Here is an 18,210-nt window from a genome sequence, read left to right on the forward strand (position 1 = left end):
GTAAATGGAAATTCTATTATCTAACAGAACACAGACTGGCCTCTAACATTCTCTTAGCTCATTTTTGATACATTATCCAGGGCTCTTTTCTCCACTTGCTTTGGAGTTTTTTGTGGGGAGGTGGGAGAATGGGGTCTTGCTATGTTGTCCAGACTGGTGTCAAACATCCATGTTTTGGCAAAATTCTTTGGGTTTCTTGCCTGCCTGTTAATGACCATCATAAAATGCAGAGTTCAAGGAAATATCCCTGCATCAGAAAAATATATTCGAGATTATCTTAAATGCATTTCCTTTTCCCAATGATTTTGTTTTGTTTTGTTTTTGAGACAGGGTCTCGCTCTGTTGCCCAGGTTGGAGTGCAATGGCTCTATCATAGCTCACTGCATCCCTAAGCTAGGAATACAGGCACGTGATATGACACTCAGCTAAATTTTTTATTTTTATTTTTTATTTTTTGAGATGAAGTCTCGCTCTGTCACCAGGCTGGAATCCAGTGGTGTGATCTCTGCTTGCTGCAACCTCCACCTCCTGGGTTTAAGTGATTCTCCTGCCTCAGCCTCTGGAGTAGCTGGGATTACACGCACCCGCCACCATGCCCAGCTAATTTTTGTATTTTTAGTAGAGACAGGGTTTCACCATGTTGGCCAGGCTGGTCTTGAACTCCTGACCTCAGGTGATCTACCCGCCTCGGCCTTCCAAAGTGCTGGGATTACAGGACTGAGCCACTGCGCCTGGCCCCCAGTGACTTCTTGACATTTTATTATTCATCTTTAACTTCTCAGATCCCATCAATTAGGGCAGTAATACCAACAAATATTTGAAAACAAATTGTAGTTTCCAAAGTAGCGTTTACACAATAGCATCTTAAGGCAGCGCGCCTATCAGCATTCCTATCTTATTTTAAAGCTGTGAAAAGGAAGGTGACATGCATCAGCTAGTGGGGCCTCTGTCTATTGCTTTTGTCTCCAATAATGTTGCCCAAACACTGACCCCTCAACAGCCCGCTTCATCATATCGGGGGAACTTATTAAAAACCCATGGTCTTGGGACTCACCCCAGACCAAATGAATCAGCAGCTCTGAGGGTGGGACCTAGGAATGTCACGCTTAATAAGCACCCTCAGTGATGCTGACAAGCTGGGCTCAGAAACCACTAAAAGGTAGGTCGAAAAAGGTGGGCAAAGCAGGAGCAATGGCTTACACCTGTAATCCTAGCACTTTGGGAGGCTGAGGTGGGCAAATTGCTTGAGCCCAGGGGTTCAAGACTAGCCTGGGCAACATGGCGAAAGCCCGTCTCTACAAAAACTTTTTAAAAAATTAGCTGGGCGTGATGGCACGTGCCTGTAAGTCCCAGCTACTTGAGAGGCTGAGGTGGGAGGATCACTTGAACCCAGGAGGTTGAGGCTGCGGTGAGCTGTGATGGAGCCACTGCACTCCAGCTTGGGTGATGGAGCGAGACCCTGTCTCAAAAAAAAAGGTGGACTCTCCTCTTTTAACCACCCCTGGAACCTGACCATATTCTTGCAGCACATCAAGGCTTGTCAGGACAGAAATACAGAGAAAGACAGTGGGTGAACTGATCACCTAGAGGACAAGCAACTGTACACACGCTGTGTGGAAATATCTGCCCCTTTGTTACAAGGACCTTTAGTTCTGTCACATGAAAAAAGTCTGTTCTCTGCCCCCGTACTTACTTGGTCAGAACAATGGAGACTGCATCGTTGAGAATACTTTCTCCAAAGACCAGCATGTTGAGCACGGGGTCCACATGAAGTGCATTGAAAATAGCAATAGTGGCCACTGGATCGACAGCAGATATTAGGGAGCCAAATGCAAAACTGTAAGAGACAGACGGAAGGGGAGATTCTGTAACGTGTGTCACTTGGTCCACATATTAAAGCATTAAAGTCAAAGGCCACATTTAACAGAAAGCAATACTACACACTAGAGCTGAAGTAACTAAAGAAGGTAACGTATTTTTTCCCCACTTATCTGCTGTTGACATTGTGGGTGGAGTGTGAAAGGTCCACTCTAAATTGAGTTAGGAATGGCCTGGTTTTCTACTGTCAGCACGGAGACTTGACTTTGACCAATGATGGAAGGGAGACTTTTGCCCAGTTATATTTATTATACACCGCCCAGTTCCACGGGTCAGAGCAGCTGGAGCCAAATAGCCCATAAGCTCCTGCATCTGACCTCTGCTCTGCCCCTTGCCACCAGCCCCTTGGAGTGCTGTCTGTGACCAACCCCAGCCTGCACTCAAGATTTGCAAGATCTAAGAAAGCGTCAAAAACCAGCAGCAACCCCAGTGTGCTTTGGGGGTGAGTGGCGTGGACAGCCGAAACACTGAGGCCATCTCCCAACCGGGCCAGTGACCTCACTGACAGTCCCCGTGAAGATCTTACACCCCCAGCAGATATGTGCTAATTGTCTAACATGTTTCAGGCATGGCTTGAAACATACCACAGCCGGCACTGTTGTAAGCACTTCACATACGGTGACTCAACAATCCAGACAGTGACTGTATGAGACTACTACTACTGCCCTGATGACAGAGGAGAAAACCGAGGGACAATGGGATGATGAAGTAACTTGTCCAAGGTCACTCAGCTAACAAGTAGCAGAGCCAGGCTATCTGCCCAGAATTGGTGCTCCTACCCCCAACAGTAGATACAGCAATACCCAGAGATGAAGGCAAATTCAGACAACAGCATGTGTGACCCAGGAAATCAATTGAGGTGACGTGGGAAGGTGGGGTGTGGGTGTGGGTGCGGGAGCCACTTAGATGGGGCGGTCTGGAGAAGCCTCTCTGAAGGGATGACACATGTAAGCAAGAACCTACATGTTAAGAAGCAGCTGGCCAGGCCAAGAGCTGCAGGCAGAGGTGACAGCAAGCGACTCCTGCGGTGGGAGCAAGCCTGCTGCCTGAGGAACAGAAGGAAGGTTATGTGGTGGTGGGGGTGGGGTGAGTGACAGGAGCCATAAGAAGCTGGCGAGGGAGGCAGGACCAGCTCCCTCAAGGGGCCTCGTGGGCCACATGAGCCTGGACAATTCACTCTCCCTGCCCTTTGGTGATTTTCCCACAAGCCTCTGTGCCATGCCTGGTGCAACTTTCTTTCCAGGGCAGCAGAATGGTGGGTCTGCCCCCTTCCACAACACCAGCCAAAACATGGAGCCCCAGTGGCCAGCCTGTGTCAGTCATTAGCCAGAGATGACTGCCCTGAGCTTCCCACCCTCACCAAGCCTGGGTCTAAGGGGAAAAGGATGCTTGGCTGAGCAGCCTTCGATGGGTGATCTTTTGGCTGCAGGGTCAGGGAGAGGAGAGCTGACTGAGGAAATGCCTGGCTGCCTTATCAGGTACAGGTCTCTTCAGACGTCAGTCATTTGGCCTCTGGTTTCCATGGTAGCTGCCTATGAATGTGATTCATGCACATTAACTCAGAGTGCCTCTGGATCCCAGGCTGAGGATTCAGTTCCCAGACTCCGCCTGTCCTCACAGAGGTCATCACAGGCCTGTGAGCTCCAAGGGAGTGGATGCTGAATTTTCGTCATGGGTGAATTCCCAGGGTCTGTACTGGGCATGGCCCAGAGACACCTGAAGAAGGCAAGCAGGCAGGCAGGTGGGAAGAAGAAAGGGAAGGAGGAAAGGGAAGGTAACTCCACTAAACAACTGCCCATCTGGGAGATCCTGTTTTGTTGGTAGCTGGTCCCCAGGCCCTTGCACCACAACCCCCAGACAGAGCTTCTGGTCGTTCTTTTATTCTCACTCTCATCAACCACAGCCACATCACCAGAGGCCGTGAAGGAAGGAGGATGATGTCTAAAAAGTGTATCCTGAGCCGGGCACAGTGGCTCACGCCTGTAATCCCAACACTTTAGGAGGCTGAGGTGGGAGGATGGCTTGAGCTCAGGAGTTCAGGACCAGCCTCGGCAATATAGAGAGAACTCTATCTCCACACACACAAAAATTAGCTGGAAGTGGTGCCGCATACCTGTAGTCCAAGCTACTTGGGAGGCTGAGGCAGGAGGATAGCTTGAGCTCAGGAGTTTGAGGCTACAGAGAGCTGTGATCATGCCACTATACTCCAGCCTCAGTGAAGCGCAGGCCCACCACAGGCTCCCAAGTTCCCTGTCCTGTGCCTCTCCTACCCCTGCAGGGTATACTTTTTATATTTTAAAAATTTGTTTATGGGTATTCACTGCACAATGCTTCACCTTTTCTGTATGTTTAAATTTTTTCATAATAAAAGGTTGGGGCAACGTCCATCTTACATAAGTTGATTGATGTCTCATGTGTCCCTAAAATGTATAAAACCAAACTGTGCTCTGACCCTCTTGGGTACATGTCGTCAGGACCTCCTGAGGCTGTCACGGGTATGCGTCCTCAACCTTGGCAAAATAAACTTTCTAAATTAACTGAAAAAAAACAAAACAAACAAAAGGCTGCGGGAAATGCTTTGTATAAATCATGTTACACATTTAGTTTGCTTGGGAATCTAAATTGAGGCGGAGTATTTCTGACAGTGAAGATGAAAAGTCTGAAATACAAACTGCTGATTCATTGAGAGGTCTGTGTGGAAAGATGGTTATTTCACCTGGCTGTCAGCTGTTCCACTTCACATCTTTAGGACCTCGCCTTTTAAACACCAGAAGTTCAACTTAAAAATGTATTTTCTTTATCCCATAACCCCAAAAGATAGCAACATTAACAAAATAAAAAGAAATGAACTAAGGCAGCGAAATAATTCAGGATCTCTAAGAGTGAAATCTCTCTCCAGGAAGATGTCACTAGAACAAAACAAAACGTGTGCAACGAAGTTATTTTTACGTTTTCTACAGTGCAGAGGTTGCAAAAAGTCTGTAGCTCTCATGTTTGGTCTGCATGGTGTTTGTGGAAAATTGAGCAAGTTGTCAACATTGAAAAACTGGAAAATTCCCTATAAAAATCTAGAAACCTAGCCTCTTTTTGAAAAAAAATTATTTAAAATAGCCACCAATTCTGGGCCCAGATTTCCACATGGTAATCATGAGTTGGCGCTGAGAAGTGGCTGTCCGTTCATACAGGGTGTGTTCTCCCACTGGCCGCTGCCCCACCTCTAGACTCACAGCTGGCCAGCTTTCCTCTGTTAAGTGCTCTGCCAGGCCCTGTGGCTGTGTGGGTTTGCGACCCCAGAGCAGTCCCCATCCGTGGGATCATCACTTTCTAACAGCAAAGGAAGCTTCTGCACACGGAGAGGAAAACACTCTAAGTCAGTGTGTCTACGGGGTAATTCTTTTCCTGTCCTCTACCTGAACATCCCAACCACTGATTCAATTCAACTTCACAGGAAGTTATCCAGCATTGTCTGTATCTCTAACCAGCTGCCCCCAAAACAAGTGTAAGGTTTGAATACTGTGATACCTTCCTTTACTGGGCATTTCTTTTTATTTGCAAAATACCTACCAAACACAGGACATCAGTTCTGCTTTATTTCCAGCTCCCATGGAATAGGACTACTTGTTTATGTATCAAAACTGTCTTACAACAAAAGCTCCAAAATTGTCCTGGGCTGGGGTGGGTGGTGAGTGGAGGTAGAAATAGAATTGGATTTGTTATCAGAGACACAGTTCCCATGAAAAGCGTTCCCAGATTCTAGTCCCAAGTTGCTAAACTGCTGCTAAATCCTGAAAGCTCTGACTGGCCCCATGGCAAGGATCTGGGGATGAACATGTGGCCCTGCTGCCCAGCTCCCCAGCCATGCCACAAGACCAAACGCAGACACACTGAGCAAGGCTGTCTGCTCTCAGAGGGGGGATCCCAGACTATGCTCTGCATGGGCACTTTTTCAGCACTAGATCTGGTACCTTCTGAGAGACAACTGCCTCAACCTAGTGAGGTTGCTTCTCACTATGCAATTCTGGGAATTCCTCGACGGGGCTCATGGGAAGCGCTCACGGGAGTGGCTTCAGATGGAGGGGCTCTCTACAATATCCACAACAGAGGTCTTGGCCCTGCTTCCCCCACAGCAGGCTTGGTGGGAATCCCAGAGGAAAGTTTCTCCATCACTCCCCCTCTCCATCTCTAATCTGTCAAGAAGACAACTTTTTGTTACGGCGACTGAAAAGTCTTGGAAATAATAAGACAATGGTACAGTGTATGTGTGCACATGGGCAGGGCAGTTTGCTGAGCAGAGTTACTCCCTCCCAAGCTTAAACTAAATGATTCCAATCAGCAATGCCCAACTAGGGATCTTCAAAAGTGTTTAGGATAGTTTTGATTCATTTCAGAGATACAAATTAACTCAGAGTAAAATTCTATGGCAGAAATCCTTACCAAAAATAAATACACAGAGAGAGAATAGAACAGTACCACACCCAGGAAGCAATGTGGAGAAACATTTCCCCTGTCTGAAAAGCAGTCGCATGGGTGTTACAGTATGAAGGATTTACCTGTCTGTCATGTTGAGTTTAGAGATTACATCAGCCTGTAAAATAAAACACACAAACACACAGACACACACAAAAAAAAAACCCTGGAGAACAGCCAAGAAGATTTAAATGTCCATTAGTGCTTTATTAAAACTAATAAGGACATTAATCTTCAGTTCCCAAACCACTTGAAAAATAAAGAAGGCTCCAAAGTTTTAGTTGAAACATGCATTCCATCAGCATGCAACGAGATTATGGAAAAGAATGCTACATTCTTCAAGCCCAATTAACTGTAGTTTCCTTAAGTTTATTCTTCCTTAATACTAGAAGCTGAGCAATGAAGAAAGCTGCATGACAGACAGATTTATTCTGGTGCCATCAAAGCTGCAATATAGGTGAAAATCTGATGAAATGGGCTTTGGCTATCGAGAGAAGAAAGCAGCTGATGTGTTAAAGAAATCTGCCCATCATTCAGATACCTGACCCTCAACTTAATTTTCAGAACTGGGACAGGCAAACTTTCTGCAACTGACAATAAAGGAAAAGAATGTGACATGCATGGACATGCATAATACAAAACTACAGATACTACCTTCCTAGGGATGTTTGGTCTAAATTAATTTGAATTAATTTGAAGTCTAAAGTAGAGACCACCCAACTGATGCCACTGGGAAGTGGTTTAGCAATTGCAGAAAATCCAGAGTATATAATTCTACAGGTAGACAGCTTAGAATTGAGTGAACAGATTCAGAATCACCTTTGATTTTATTATTTCTCCAATGCCAGCAGAAAAGCACATCTTTGATTTTTTAAATGCAAATTTTTATCAAAAAACAGCATTCAACCCCAATTCAGTCTACCTGACAACACAACTGTTTGAAGTTCTTGATGGCATATATTTGGTTTCATTTTTAGGTATTCTAATTTAAGACAGTATCGGTTTGCAAATAAAATCAAATACTTTGGGGGGATTATGGAAAAGATTTACTCAATTCCGATACCAAAGGTCTTGGAGGATACTTTGAAACAATTTAGCATGCCTCTACTGTGCCTCATGTGAAGCTAGGATTTCCTTCCAGAAGGAATTTACCCTAAGGGTGAAACCCAGGTCCCACAAAGTGGCTCCATTTCACCTTCCCACCTCCCTGCACTAGCTCTAAGAATGCAAGACTTTCAAAGTGTTTCAAAGATATTTTCTTACCTGACCCAGAAAATAAATTCCTCCACCTACTACAAAAGCGGAGATTGCCGTCCCAAAAACAGCAAACAGGGTGATGGAACCAATATTTTGAAAGAAGTTACCCTGTTTGAAAGAGCAGAAGTCAGGGAAATGATTAGAAAAGCCATTCCTGTCAGTGAAGGCATGGCCCACACACCTGGCCCTCCGTGCAGACTTGATTCTCTGTAAAAGGCACCACTGCCCGTCGTGTGTGGCAAGCTGGGAGCCTGGGAGTCTTCCTGCACCCCCACACTTACTGCAGTGTCCCGTCACTCAAATCATCTTTCATCTGGAACACTGCATAGCTTCGCACAAGTCTCCTCAACCCCTCCGGGCCCCTTTCCCTCCACTCTCCAGTCTTTCCAGAATGATCTTCCCAAAAGACAAATCTGATTGTGCTGCCTTCACCTGGACCCCTACTTCCATTTAAAATGCAGCTAGCCCCCACCCTGAATGACTCGACTCCTGGGGAGGCCCCTGGGCTCAACTGGCACGATGCTCGTCTTTGTTCTCTGGGTTCCAGTCCCACTGGTGGCTTCGAGCAGGTTGTGCTCCCTCTTTGCCTGTTAAGCTTTCATCATCCCGAGATCTGAGGACATTTCAACTCTTCCCAGATCCTAGTTTACGCTCTCAGTGCACAGTCACCCTCTCTTGTAGCGGTTGACAAGACTGCAATTTTGCACTTATTTATGTAACTGATGTCTTACTTTCCCATGAGGCTGCAGGCTCATTCTGGGCAATGACCACATCAGCTTTCGCACAACACAGTCTCTGACATAATGCCCATCAGTTGGAGGATGCTCAACAGACAGGCACTGAAGGAATTAACTGTGTTTCACGTCCAAAGACACTATTAGGATACCAAGATACGCTATCAGATCCTCCTTTTTCCTGGCCAGGTCTTTTAAACAATTTTACTTCACTCTATTAGTATCATCATTAACTATGTCAGATAAAATGTTTCTATCTATACTTCACAACATTTGAGATAAAATATTCAAGTCCAAGCAGCATGGTAGCATCTTTCAAATTTCCATAAAATTAAGGAAATTAAGTTATTTATTATAACCCTATGAACTCCACTTAGGAGCTACCAAGAGGCTTTGATCACCCCCGATTGTGGGTGTGAACAAGAATCTTGTTTTTAGCTCAGAAATCGCCAAACCAGGGACATCAGGACCTGCTATTTTAAAGCCCACTTGTGAAAAAGTGTCCTCAGCTGAACACTGACTGCCCCACTAAGCCTACCTCCTAGAAGCTGCAATTTTGACTTGGCTGCCTATAATCTGACATTCAATTCCTTTGTTTGGCATATCCATCTTTACTGCACAAAGAATTTTAAAACACAATGATTTGGTTTTTCAAAACAAAGGGCTTTCAATCTATGAGTTGCTCTTTGCAAATTGCTGTTTTCTTTTGTTATTTCAAAACAGATTAGGTTGGGCCCGGTGGCTCAAGCCTGTAATCCCAGCACTTTGGGAGGCCAAGGCGGGTGGATCACCTAAGGTCAGGAGTTCAAGACCAACCTGACCAACATGGAGAAACCCCATCTCTACTAAAAATACAAAATTAGCCGGTGTGGTTATGGGCGCCTGTAATCCCAGCTACTCGGGAGGCTGAGGCAGGAGAATCGCTTGAACCCAGGAGGCCAAGGTTGCAGTGTGTCGAGATCGCACCATTGCACTCCAGCCTGGGCAACAAGAGCGAGAGAAACTCCGTCTCAAAAAAACAAACAAACAAAAAACAGATTAATCAGTTTTGACCTGTTTGCAGAGATCTAATGTGGATATAATTTATATACTTGGTTAATATTAATCTGGATCCTGAACATTTACCCAAATTAAAGTTACCATACTACAAGAACTTTCCTCTGTTACATAAAGCAAATGTATCTGTTTCTCTCTGACACAATTAACATCCTATGATTTGTGTAATATTTGCAATTCAAAGAACCAGTTGCTGCCTAGCTAATGCATATCAACTGATAATAATCTTACTGAAATCTGTATTCTAAGTCCAAATTTACATTAGCAAATATCACAGTATTAAAATAAAATATTCAAACTTTACATCCTATCATCTTTGGGGGAGGGTAGAAAGTGGACAGAAGTTTCACAATTAGTATTTCATAATCCTATCAGTCCCTTTCATATAAATTGTCACATTTTCTGCTGGAAAGTCATCCTCAACAAAATGTTTTTCTAAAAAACTATTACTTTCCTCAAATTTTGAACAAGTTTCTCTCCCTTCCCTCTAAAAAAAACACAGAAAATAAAAACTTTACATGCTCTAATACTCAAAATGTCATGTTTTTAAGTCAAAATCAAGTCAATTTCCTCAGCATGTTTTGAAATATTTTCATATCTGCTTACAGTTAAGATTTGTTTACAAAGTGAAAGAAGGAAAGACATGGTGACCTTCAACTTATGTTTCCTTGTTAAAAATTATCTGATGTCAATAACAGTTTGTAAGACTTGGGAATATTTTTTACATTAAACTTCCTTTTCACTTTTTCTTTGGATAGATGCACAATAAAATAGTAACTTTAAAAAAACATCCAGGTTGAACATCTTAATATGCTTTTGTTTCAGTACAGGAAAATTAAAGACTTAATTTCTATGTTTTTACCAAAAATTTCTGGACACAACTAACTCATTTTTAAAAAATATTTATTTATTTTATACCATGTCAACAACAAATTAAGTTTATTTTTATTTATTTATTTTTGAGACAAAGTCTCCCTCTATCACCCGGGCTGGAATGCAGTGGCGTGATCTCAGCTCACTGCAAGCTCCACCTCCTGAGTTCAAGCTATTCTCATGATTCTCATGCTTCAGCCTCCAGAGTAGCTGGGATTACAGGCACGCACCACCATGACCGGCTAATTTTTGTATTTTTAGTAGAGATGGGGTTTCGCCATGTTGGCCAGACTGGTCTTGAACTCCTGGCCTCAAGTGATCCACCCACCTCGGCCTCTCAAAGTGCTGGCATTATAGGCATGAGCCACTGGGCCCAAACATATTAAGTTTAATAAATTATTATTACTACTACTGGTGGTAATATTGTTATTAATAATAAATAACATTTTTATCATTAATAACAAGCAGCAGCACTCCATTTATTTAGTGTGGTGGGTGGTGCTTTGCCTACGTTCTTTCATCTAGTGTGACTCTCAAAGCACCCTGGGAGGTAGGGTTTTGGGGTTTTTGGTTTCTACTTTACCAAAAAGAAACCTGTAGGGGGCAGCGCATGATTAGATCTGTGTTGTATCTCTGGCTTTCCTCTCTCCAAGGGCTGGCCTAAACTTTCCAATCTTCACAGTTTTTTTAAAAATCACATTCACAAAATAGCTGCTGTATTATTAATACTAGTATTTTAAGTTGAATCACTTAATTTTAAAACTTAAATACATTTATGTTTAAAGAAAACTCACAGACAAGGAAAAAACCATGCATGCACACAAGCAGGCTTAAAAGTGAGAAGCTCCTGCTCAGGCGGAAAGACCCACGCTAGGGGACGAGTGTGGTGGCTCACACCTGTGATCTCAGCACTTTGGGAGGCCAAAGTGGGCGGATCACCTGAGGTCAGGAGTTTGAGACCAGCCTGGCCAACATGGTAAAACCCCGTCTCTACTAAAACAACAAAAATTAGCCGGGCATGGTGGTGGCATGTGCCTGTAATCCCAGCTACTCTGGAGGCTGAGGCAGAAGAATCACTTGAACCCACAAGGTGGAGGTTGCAGTGAGCCGAGATCATGCCACCGCACTCCAGCCTGGGTGACAGAGTGAGACTCCATCTCAAAAAAAAAAAAAAAACCACCTCACACTGGGAGTTGCAAGGCAATGGCCATCAAGGCCAAGCCAAAGCAGAGAAGTGGGTAGGGGCCAGTGCCACTGCTCGCCAAGGCAGGGAGGCAAGAATGGGCAGGCAACTGTGGGTCCAGGCAGGGAAGGATGGCGCTCCAGCCTGGAAAGGAGAAGCTGCACCAGGGAGTGGGCGAGGAGCGATAGAGGTTGAGGGATGAAGGAGAATATCAAGCTGGTGTCTGAGGCCAGGGGAGGGCACTGAGAGGGAGACATGGAAGGATGGATGGGCCTGAGAAGGTTAGAAGGCCCCATTGGGGGAGCTGAAAGAAACAAACGTCCTGGGGCACATGTCCCCATCATCCCAGGACACAGTCTATCCTCTTTACATCTATCAGTCTGTGTCTAGGAAGACGAGCCAATGCATCATCTGTGAGCCACTTAACATCACTACAGCCATCTTCCTGGGCAAAGCACCCATTTATGGCAAACACTGGCTCAGTGAGCCACACTGCCTGAAACCATTAAAGCAGCCAATCAATCATGTCTGCTCCTCTCCAGAAGTCAGGCACTGCAGTCCAGCTTCCACTGAGCACAACCAGGAAGGAGCAGAGCTGCTGCTGCTGCTGCTAAATTAACATCCAAGCTTTTAAGGAACTTGCCTTACAAACATGAGAAACTGTCCAGACCAAAGCACCAATGTGTGCCTGAGTCTCACCTTGTGTAATGAATATCCAGACTCAAAGATAATAGGGGGAAGCAGGAGGAGGAAAAACATGTTTGGACGAAACATTTCTTCTTCCTGTAAATAGAAAATGGGTATCGTAAGAGGCATGGAATTTGTGTAATTAAGAAATAAATTAATCAATAAAGAGCCAAAATAATTATTCTCTCAGGGCCTGGCCTAGAGGAAACATATAATGTTTAAATAACTACCTGATAATAAAATCAAGCAGAATGAGAGATTCCCCCACCAAAAAAAAAAAAATGAAACTGCATTTTATTATTATTTTATTATTATTATTATTATTATTTTGAGACAGACTCTTGCTCTGTTGCCCAGGCTGAAGTGCAGTGGTGCACTCACAGCTCCCTGCAGCCTCAACCTCCCGGGCTCAAGTGATCCTCTCACTTCAGCCTCCTGAGTAGCTGGGACTACATGTACGTGCTACCATGCCGGGCTAATTTTTTTTTTTTTTTTTTTTAAGATACAGGGTCCCGCTGTGTTGCCCAGGCTGTTCTCAAACTCCTAGCCTCAAGCAATCCTCCCACCTCAGCTTCCCAAAATGCTGGGATTACAGGCATGAGCCACCACGCCTAGCCAAGACAAGAATTTTAAAGGTGATCAGTGTAAAGAAACAGCACAACAAACTAGTTCCAAACACACATACACAGTAGTATTTTTTATTCCTTAGTACAGAAACAAAATTAATCTGAATACAGAAAATTTCAATTCTGGTTGCAGACTTTCAAAAACAACTCCACAAATTGGAATCCTCCAGGAAAAAGGTAACCGCAAGCCCTAAAACAATCCACTCAGAGGAACAGTAAATCTTATATATGGTTAAAATAGCTCTGCCTTCTTTCTGCTTATCACAGACAACTCTGCCATTTTCCAAAGTCTGATGTGATAAAACAGTCCACACTGGATGCTCTTTGGACTTGAGACTTGGCTACAAAGACAGCCCCCTACCGTGTGTCTTGCTACAAAAGAATACCTGAGGCTGGGTAATTTACAAAGGAAAAACATTTATTTGGCTCATGATTCTGCTGTCTGGAAAAGACTGGGTATCTGAGAAGAACCTTAGGCTGCTTCCACTCATGGGGGAAGAGAAGGGGAGCCAGAGTATGCAGAGATCCATGGCAAGAGAGGAAGAAAGGAGGGGCGGGGATGGGATCAGGCTGTTTTTAACAACCAGCTGTATAGGGAACGAACAGAGCAACAACTCATTCACCTCCCTCCCCCAGCAAGGGCATCAGTCTAGCCATGAGGGTCCACCCCCATGACCCAAACAAACACTTCCAACAGGGGAATCAAATTTCAACATGAGGTTTGGGGAGACAAATGCCCAAACCATAGCACCATGCTTCCAGATTTGATTATTAAATGCCACTATGAAAAGTGTTTCTAGAATACAGCCATCTTTGGAGGGATGAAACAATAACAATTTCATTTTCTATATTATTAACATATCTCTCTAGTTGTTGGTAGAATTTTGGGGAAATATATATTGGTCCTCAAGCCCAAAATGGTTATGTGTAATACACAGTCTATTTAAAAATGCAAAATTAGGCCCTTTTTCATATGAATATTTTCCCATGTCACAATTTTGACAGTCTGATTTCTTGTCAAAATCCCTATTCCAAAGAATGCCTAAATGTACAACCTACACAATGGGAGAAAATTTTTGCAACCTACTCATCTGACAAAGGGCTAATATCCAGAATCTACAACGAACTCAAACAAATTTACAAGAAAAAAACAAACAACCCCATCAAAAAGTGGGCAGAGGACATGAACAGACACTTCTCAAAAGAAGACATTTATGCAGCCAAAAAGCACATGAAGAAATGCTCCTCATCACTGGCCATCAGAGAAATGCAAATCAAAACCACAGTGAGATACCATCTCACACCAGTTAGAATGGCCATCATTAAAAAATCAGGAAACAACAGGTGCTGGAGAGGATGTGGAGAAATAGGAACACTTTTACACTGTTGGTGGGACTGTAAACTAGTTCAACCATTGTGGAAGTCAGTGTGGCGATTCCTCAGGGATCTAGAACTAGAAATACCATTTGACCCAGCCATCCCATTACTGGGTATATACCCAAAGGACTGTAAATCATGCTGCTATAAAGACACATGCACACGTATGTTTATTGCGGCACTATTCACAATAGCAAAGAGTTGGAACCAACCCAAATGTCCAACAACGATAGACTGGATTAAGAAAATGTGGCACATATACACCATGGAATACTATGCAGCCATAAAAAATGATGAGTTCGTGTCCTTTGTAGGGACATGGATGAAACTGGAAAACATCATTCTCAGTAAACTATCGCAAGGACAAAAAACCAAACACCGCATGTTCTCACTCATAGGTGGGAATTGAACAATGAGAACTCATGGACGCAGGAAGGGGAACATCACACTCCGGGGACTGTTGTGGGGTGGGGGGAGGGGGGAGGGACAGCATTAGGAGATACACCTAATGCTAAATGACGAGTTAATGGGTGCAGCAAAACAACATGGCACATGGATACATATGTAACAAACCTGCACATTGTGCGCATGTACCCTAAAACCCTAAAGTATAATAAAAAAAAAAAAAAAGAAAAAAAAAAAAAAAAAAAAAGAATGCCTAAATGTATTCTTACAAATGTACAGCTGTTACCATAAAGACTAAAAGAAATTCAAAAAAGGCTCAAAATAGAAGCAAATGATGACTTCTGAAATGCCTTATTAAGTCTTAAAACAGCAGCATGTACAACAAGCTCATGATTCAGACTGGGACTGTGTGAAAAAAAATGAGCCAAGCTCTGTGTTTTATGAGGCAACCTGTTCTCAGGATCTGTGCAGCAGGACCACTATATACAGCCTTTTGGAGGTACCAAAACTACCCCCCCACCCCAGGAAAAAGGAGAATCTACCTATAGTGGGGTTATATAGTGTCCCCCAACCCCAACCACAATTCATGTCCACCAGGAACCTCAGAGTGTGACCTTATTTGGAAATAGGGTCTCTGCAGAACTAATGAAGGTAAGGATCTAGATGACCTTACACTGGATAAGGGAAGGCCAAAGGCAGCAAACATCGACTTGTAAGAGACAGAACAAGGCACACAGAGACGTGGAGAAGAAGCCCATGTGAGCACAGAGACAAAGACAGGAGTGATGTGGCCACAAGCCAAGGAAAACCGGGGCCACCAGAAGCTGGAAGATGCAATGAAGAATTCTTTTCTAGAGTCTTTGGGAGGGAACCTGGTCCTGTGATACCTTGACTTCTCACTTCTGGCCTCCAGAATTGTGAGAAAACAAATCTCTGTTGTTTTAGGCCACTTAGTTTGTGGTAATTTGTTACTACAGCCCTTATGAACACACTGCCTTTCAGGGAAATAAGTGTTATAGTTCCTTTTGGCAATGGCTCCCCCGAAAGGCTCTGAGGTGATTTTAGGTGGCACTTGAGCAGTGTGTATCAAATACCACTGACCTCATGGATTGAGAGAGTCAGCCCCTTTTGATTATTTCGTCAGGCCCAAATAAATCCAAGACACCTTAGGATGGCAACACCGCCTCTAAGAGCTCTCTCCAACGTGCTGATCTCCCTCGACAGACAGCAGACTTGACCTCTGATGCTTCAGCAGGCATCTGTACTACTTCATTTTTATCATGTTTACAAAACAGTATTAGTTTCTGAATTGAAATAGTACTGTAGGCCAGGCGAGGTGGCTCACGCCTGTAATCCCAGCACTTTGGGAGGCCGAGATGGGTGGATCACGAGGTCAGGAGATCAAGACCATCCTGGCTAACACAGTGAAACCCTGTCTCTACTAAAAAATACAAAAATTAGCTGGGCGCGGTGGCGGGCGCCTGTAGTCCCAGCTGCTCGGGAGGCTAAGCCAGGAGAATGGCGTGAACCCGGGAGGCGGAGCTTGCAGTGAGCCGAGATTGCACCACTGCACTCCAGCCTGGGCGACAGAGCGAGACTCTGTCTCAAAAAAAAAAAGAAAAGAAAAGAAATAGTACTGTAATGTTGCCTTGAAAACAAACATGGCCAGGCGCGGTGGCTCATGCCTGTAATCCCAGCACTTTGGGAGGCCAAGGTGGATGGATCATGAGGTCAGGAGTTCGAGACCAGCCTGGCCAACTTGGTGAAACCCCGTCTCTACTAAAAATTAGCCGGGTGTGGTGGCAGGCACCTATAATTCTAGCTACTCAGGAGGCTGAGACAGGAGAATTGCTTGAACCTGGGAGGTGGAGGTTGCAGTGAGCTCAGACCATGCCATTGCACTCCAGCCTGGGTAACACAGTGAGACTCTGTCTGCTCCCCACCACCCCCCGGCAAAAAGAAAAAAAAAATAAGAAAATAAATATATAGGCCACGTGGCTCAGTCCTATAATCCTAACACTTTGGAAGGCCAAGGTGGGAGGATCACTTGAGCTCAGGAGCTCGAGAACAGCCTGGGTAGCATAGAGACATCGTGTCTCTACAAAAATTAAAAAAAAAAAAATTAGCCACACCCAGGTGCAGTGGCTCACACCTGTACTCCCAGCACTTTGGGAGGACAAGGTAGGTGGATTACTTGAGGTCAGGAGTTCGAGACCAGCCTGGCTAACATGGTGAGACCCTGTCTCTACTAAAAATACAAAAATTAGCTGTGCATGGTGGCACACGCCTGTTCTCCTGCCCAGCTACTCAGGAGGCTGAGACAGGAGAATCACCTGAACCCAGGAGGCAGAGGTTGCAGTGAGCCGAGATCGTGCCACTGCACTCTAGCCCGGACAACCAAGCGAGACTCTGTCTCAAAAACAAAGAAAATAAGAAATAAATAAATTATATATACATATATATATATATATATATAAAATTAAAAAGCAAGTTGATAGAAAAATATTAAGCACATGATAATACAGGTAGAAGGCAGACCCAGCAGGTCAGTTTGGAATCAGAACTTCAGGGAAAGAAACCACCAGCTCCTCTTGTTTTTCTGACTTCCCACTGCTTCCTGCACATCTGGTTTCCAGGCAGGTATCCTGCTTCTCACTCTGACTCTCCACAAATGCAGGCTCCTCCAGGAAGCCTGCCCCAACTTTTTTTTTTTAGAGACAGGGTCTTGCTCTGTTGCCCAGCCTGGAATGCAGTGGTGCAATTGTAACTCACTGCAGCCTCAAACTCCTGGACTCAAGCGATCCTCCTGCCTCAGCCTCCCAAGTAGCTGGGACTACAGGTGCGTGCCACTATGTCCAGCTAATTTTTCGTATTTTTAGAAGAGAGGAGGTTTCACCATGTTGGCCAGGCTGGTCTCAAACTCCTGACCTCAGATGATCCACACGACTCGGCCTCTCAAAGTTCTGGAATTACAGGCATGAGCCACCGCACCCACCCAAAATCTAACAATTTTTAATTGTTTTAAAGTCAATTCAAATTTTGACCTTTTTTTTTTTTTTGTATTTTTGTAGAGACGGAGTTTCACCATGTTGCCCAGGCTGGTCTCGAGCTCCTAAGCTCAGGTGATCCACCCACCTTGGCCTCCCAAAATGCTGGGATTATAGGCATGAGCCACCAACGCCCAGCCTTGATCAAATGATTTTTAAATCAGATCAAACAAAATGGGTTAGTGGGCAAAATCTACACATCAGGCTATATCCAGCCTAGGAGTAGAAAAAGGCTCTTCAGTCATGACCCACTCTTGGGTGGTTAAATGTAATCAAGTAGCAGGAAGGCAGAGATCCTACATGCAATGCGCTCCAGTGGGGCCTCCCCAGCAGAGGTGTGTCTTATCACTCTCCAGAGCTCAATATACATTTTGAAAATTTATTTAATATATAAAATATTTCATTACTACTATTTATAACAGCTTCAAATTGTGTTTTACATTAGTCTATAAGGTTTGTCTTGCTAATTTTACACTCTACAGTTTCATGGGTCAATTAATCCTAGCACCTAGGAGCTTCATCAAAGTAGGAAGGGCTTAAATGTGTTCAATTTTAGCCATATAATTCTTTATTATTTTGAAATGAATCTTATTTCCCTCCACAAAATCAATTTTGTAGCA

The 18,210-nt window shown here is 44.2% G+C and overlaps 1 protein-coding gene across 13 annotated transcripts in view; it reads right to left on the bottom strand.

The window, feature by feature from the left end:
• SLC9A8 (solute carrier family 9 member A8) overlaps positions 1-18,210 on the bottom strand; it is a 79,262-nt gene that overhangs the window by 33,172 nt on the left and 27,880 nt on the right. For 7 of the 13 annotated variants that reach the window (XR_010119323.1, XR_010119324.1, XR_010119325.1 and 4 more), the window contains exons 5-8: positions 12,148-12,231; positions 7,609-7,710; positions 6,429-6,463; positions 1,694-1,837 (exon numbers count right to left, since the gene is read on the bottom strand). Coding sequence is in view for 8 of the 13 variants with exons in the window: in XM_055266097.2 (XP_055122072.1) it covers positions 1,694-1,837; positions 6,429-6,463; positions 7,609-7,710; positions 12,148-12,231 (365 nt within the window). In the remaining 5 variants the exon portion in view is untranslated. Of the gene's footprint in view, positions 1-1,693; positions 1,838-6,428; positions 6,512-7,608; positions 7,711-12,147; positions 12,232-18,210 lie in introns of all 13 variants that reach the window. The other 6 variants (XR_010119321.1, XR_010119322.1, XM_063633389.1 and 3 more) reach the window with 1 other exon arrangement.

Source organism: Symphalangus syndactylus, chromosome 24 (assembly GCF_028878055.3).
Source record: "Symphalangus syndactylus isolate Jambi chromosome 24, NHGRI_mSymSyn1-v2.1_pri, whole genome shotgun sequence".
NCBI classification, from domain to species: domain Eukaryota; kingdom Metazoa; phylum Chordata; class Mammalia; order Primates; family Hylobatidae; genus Symphalangus; species Symphalangus syndactylus.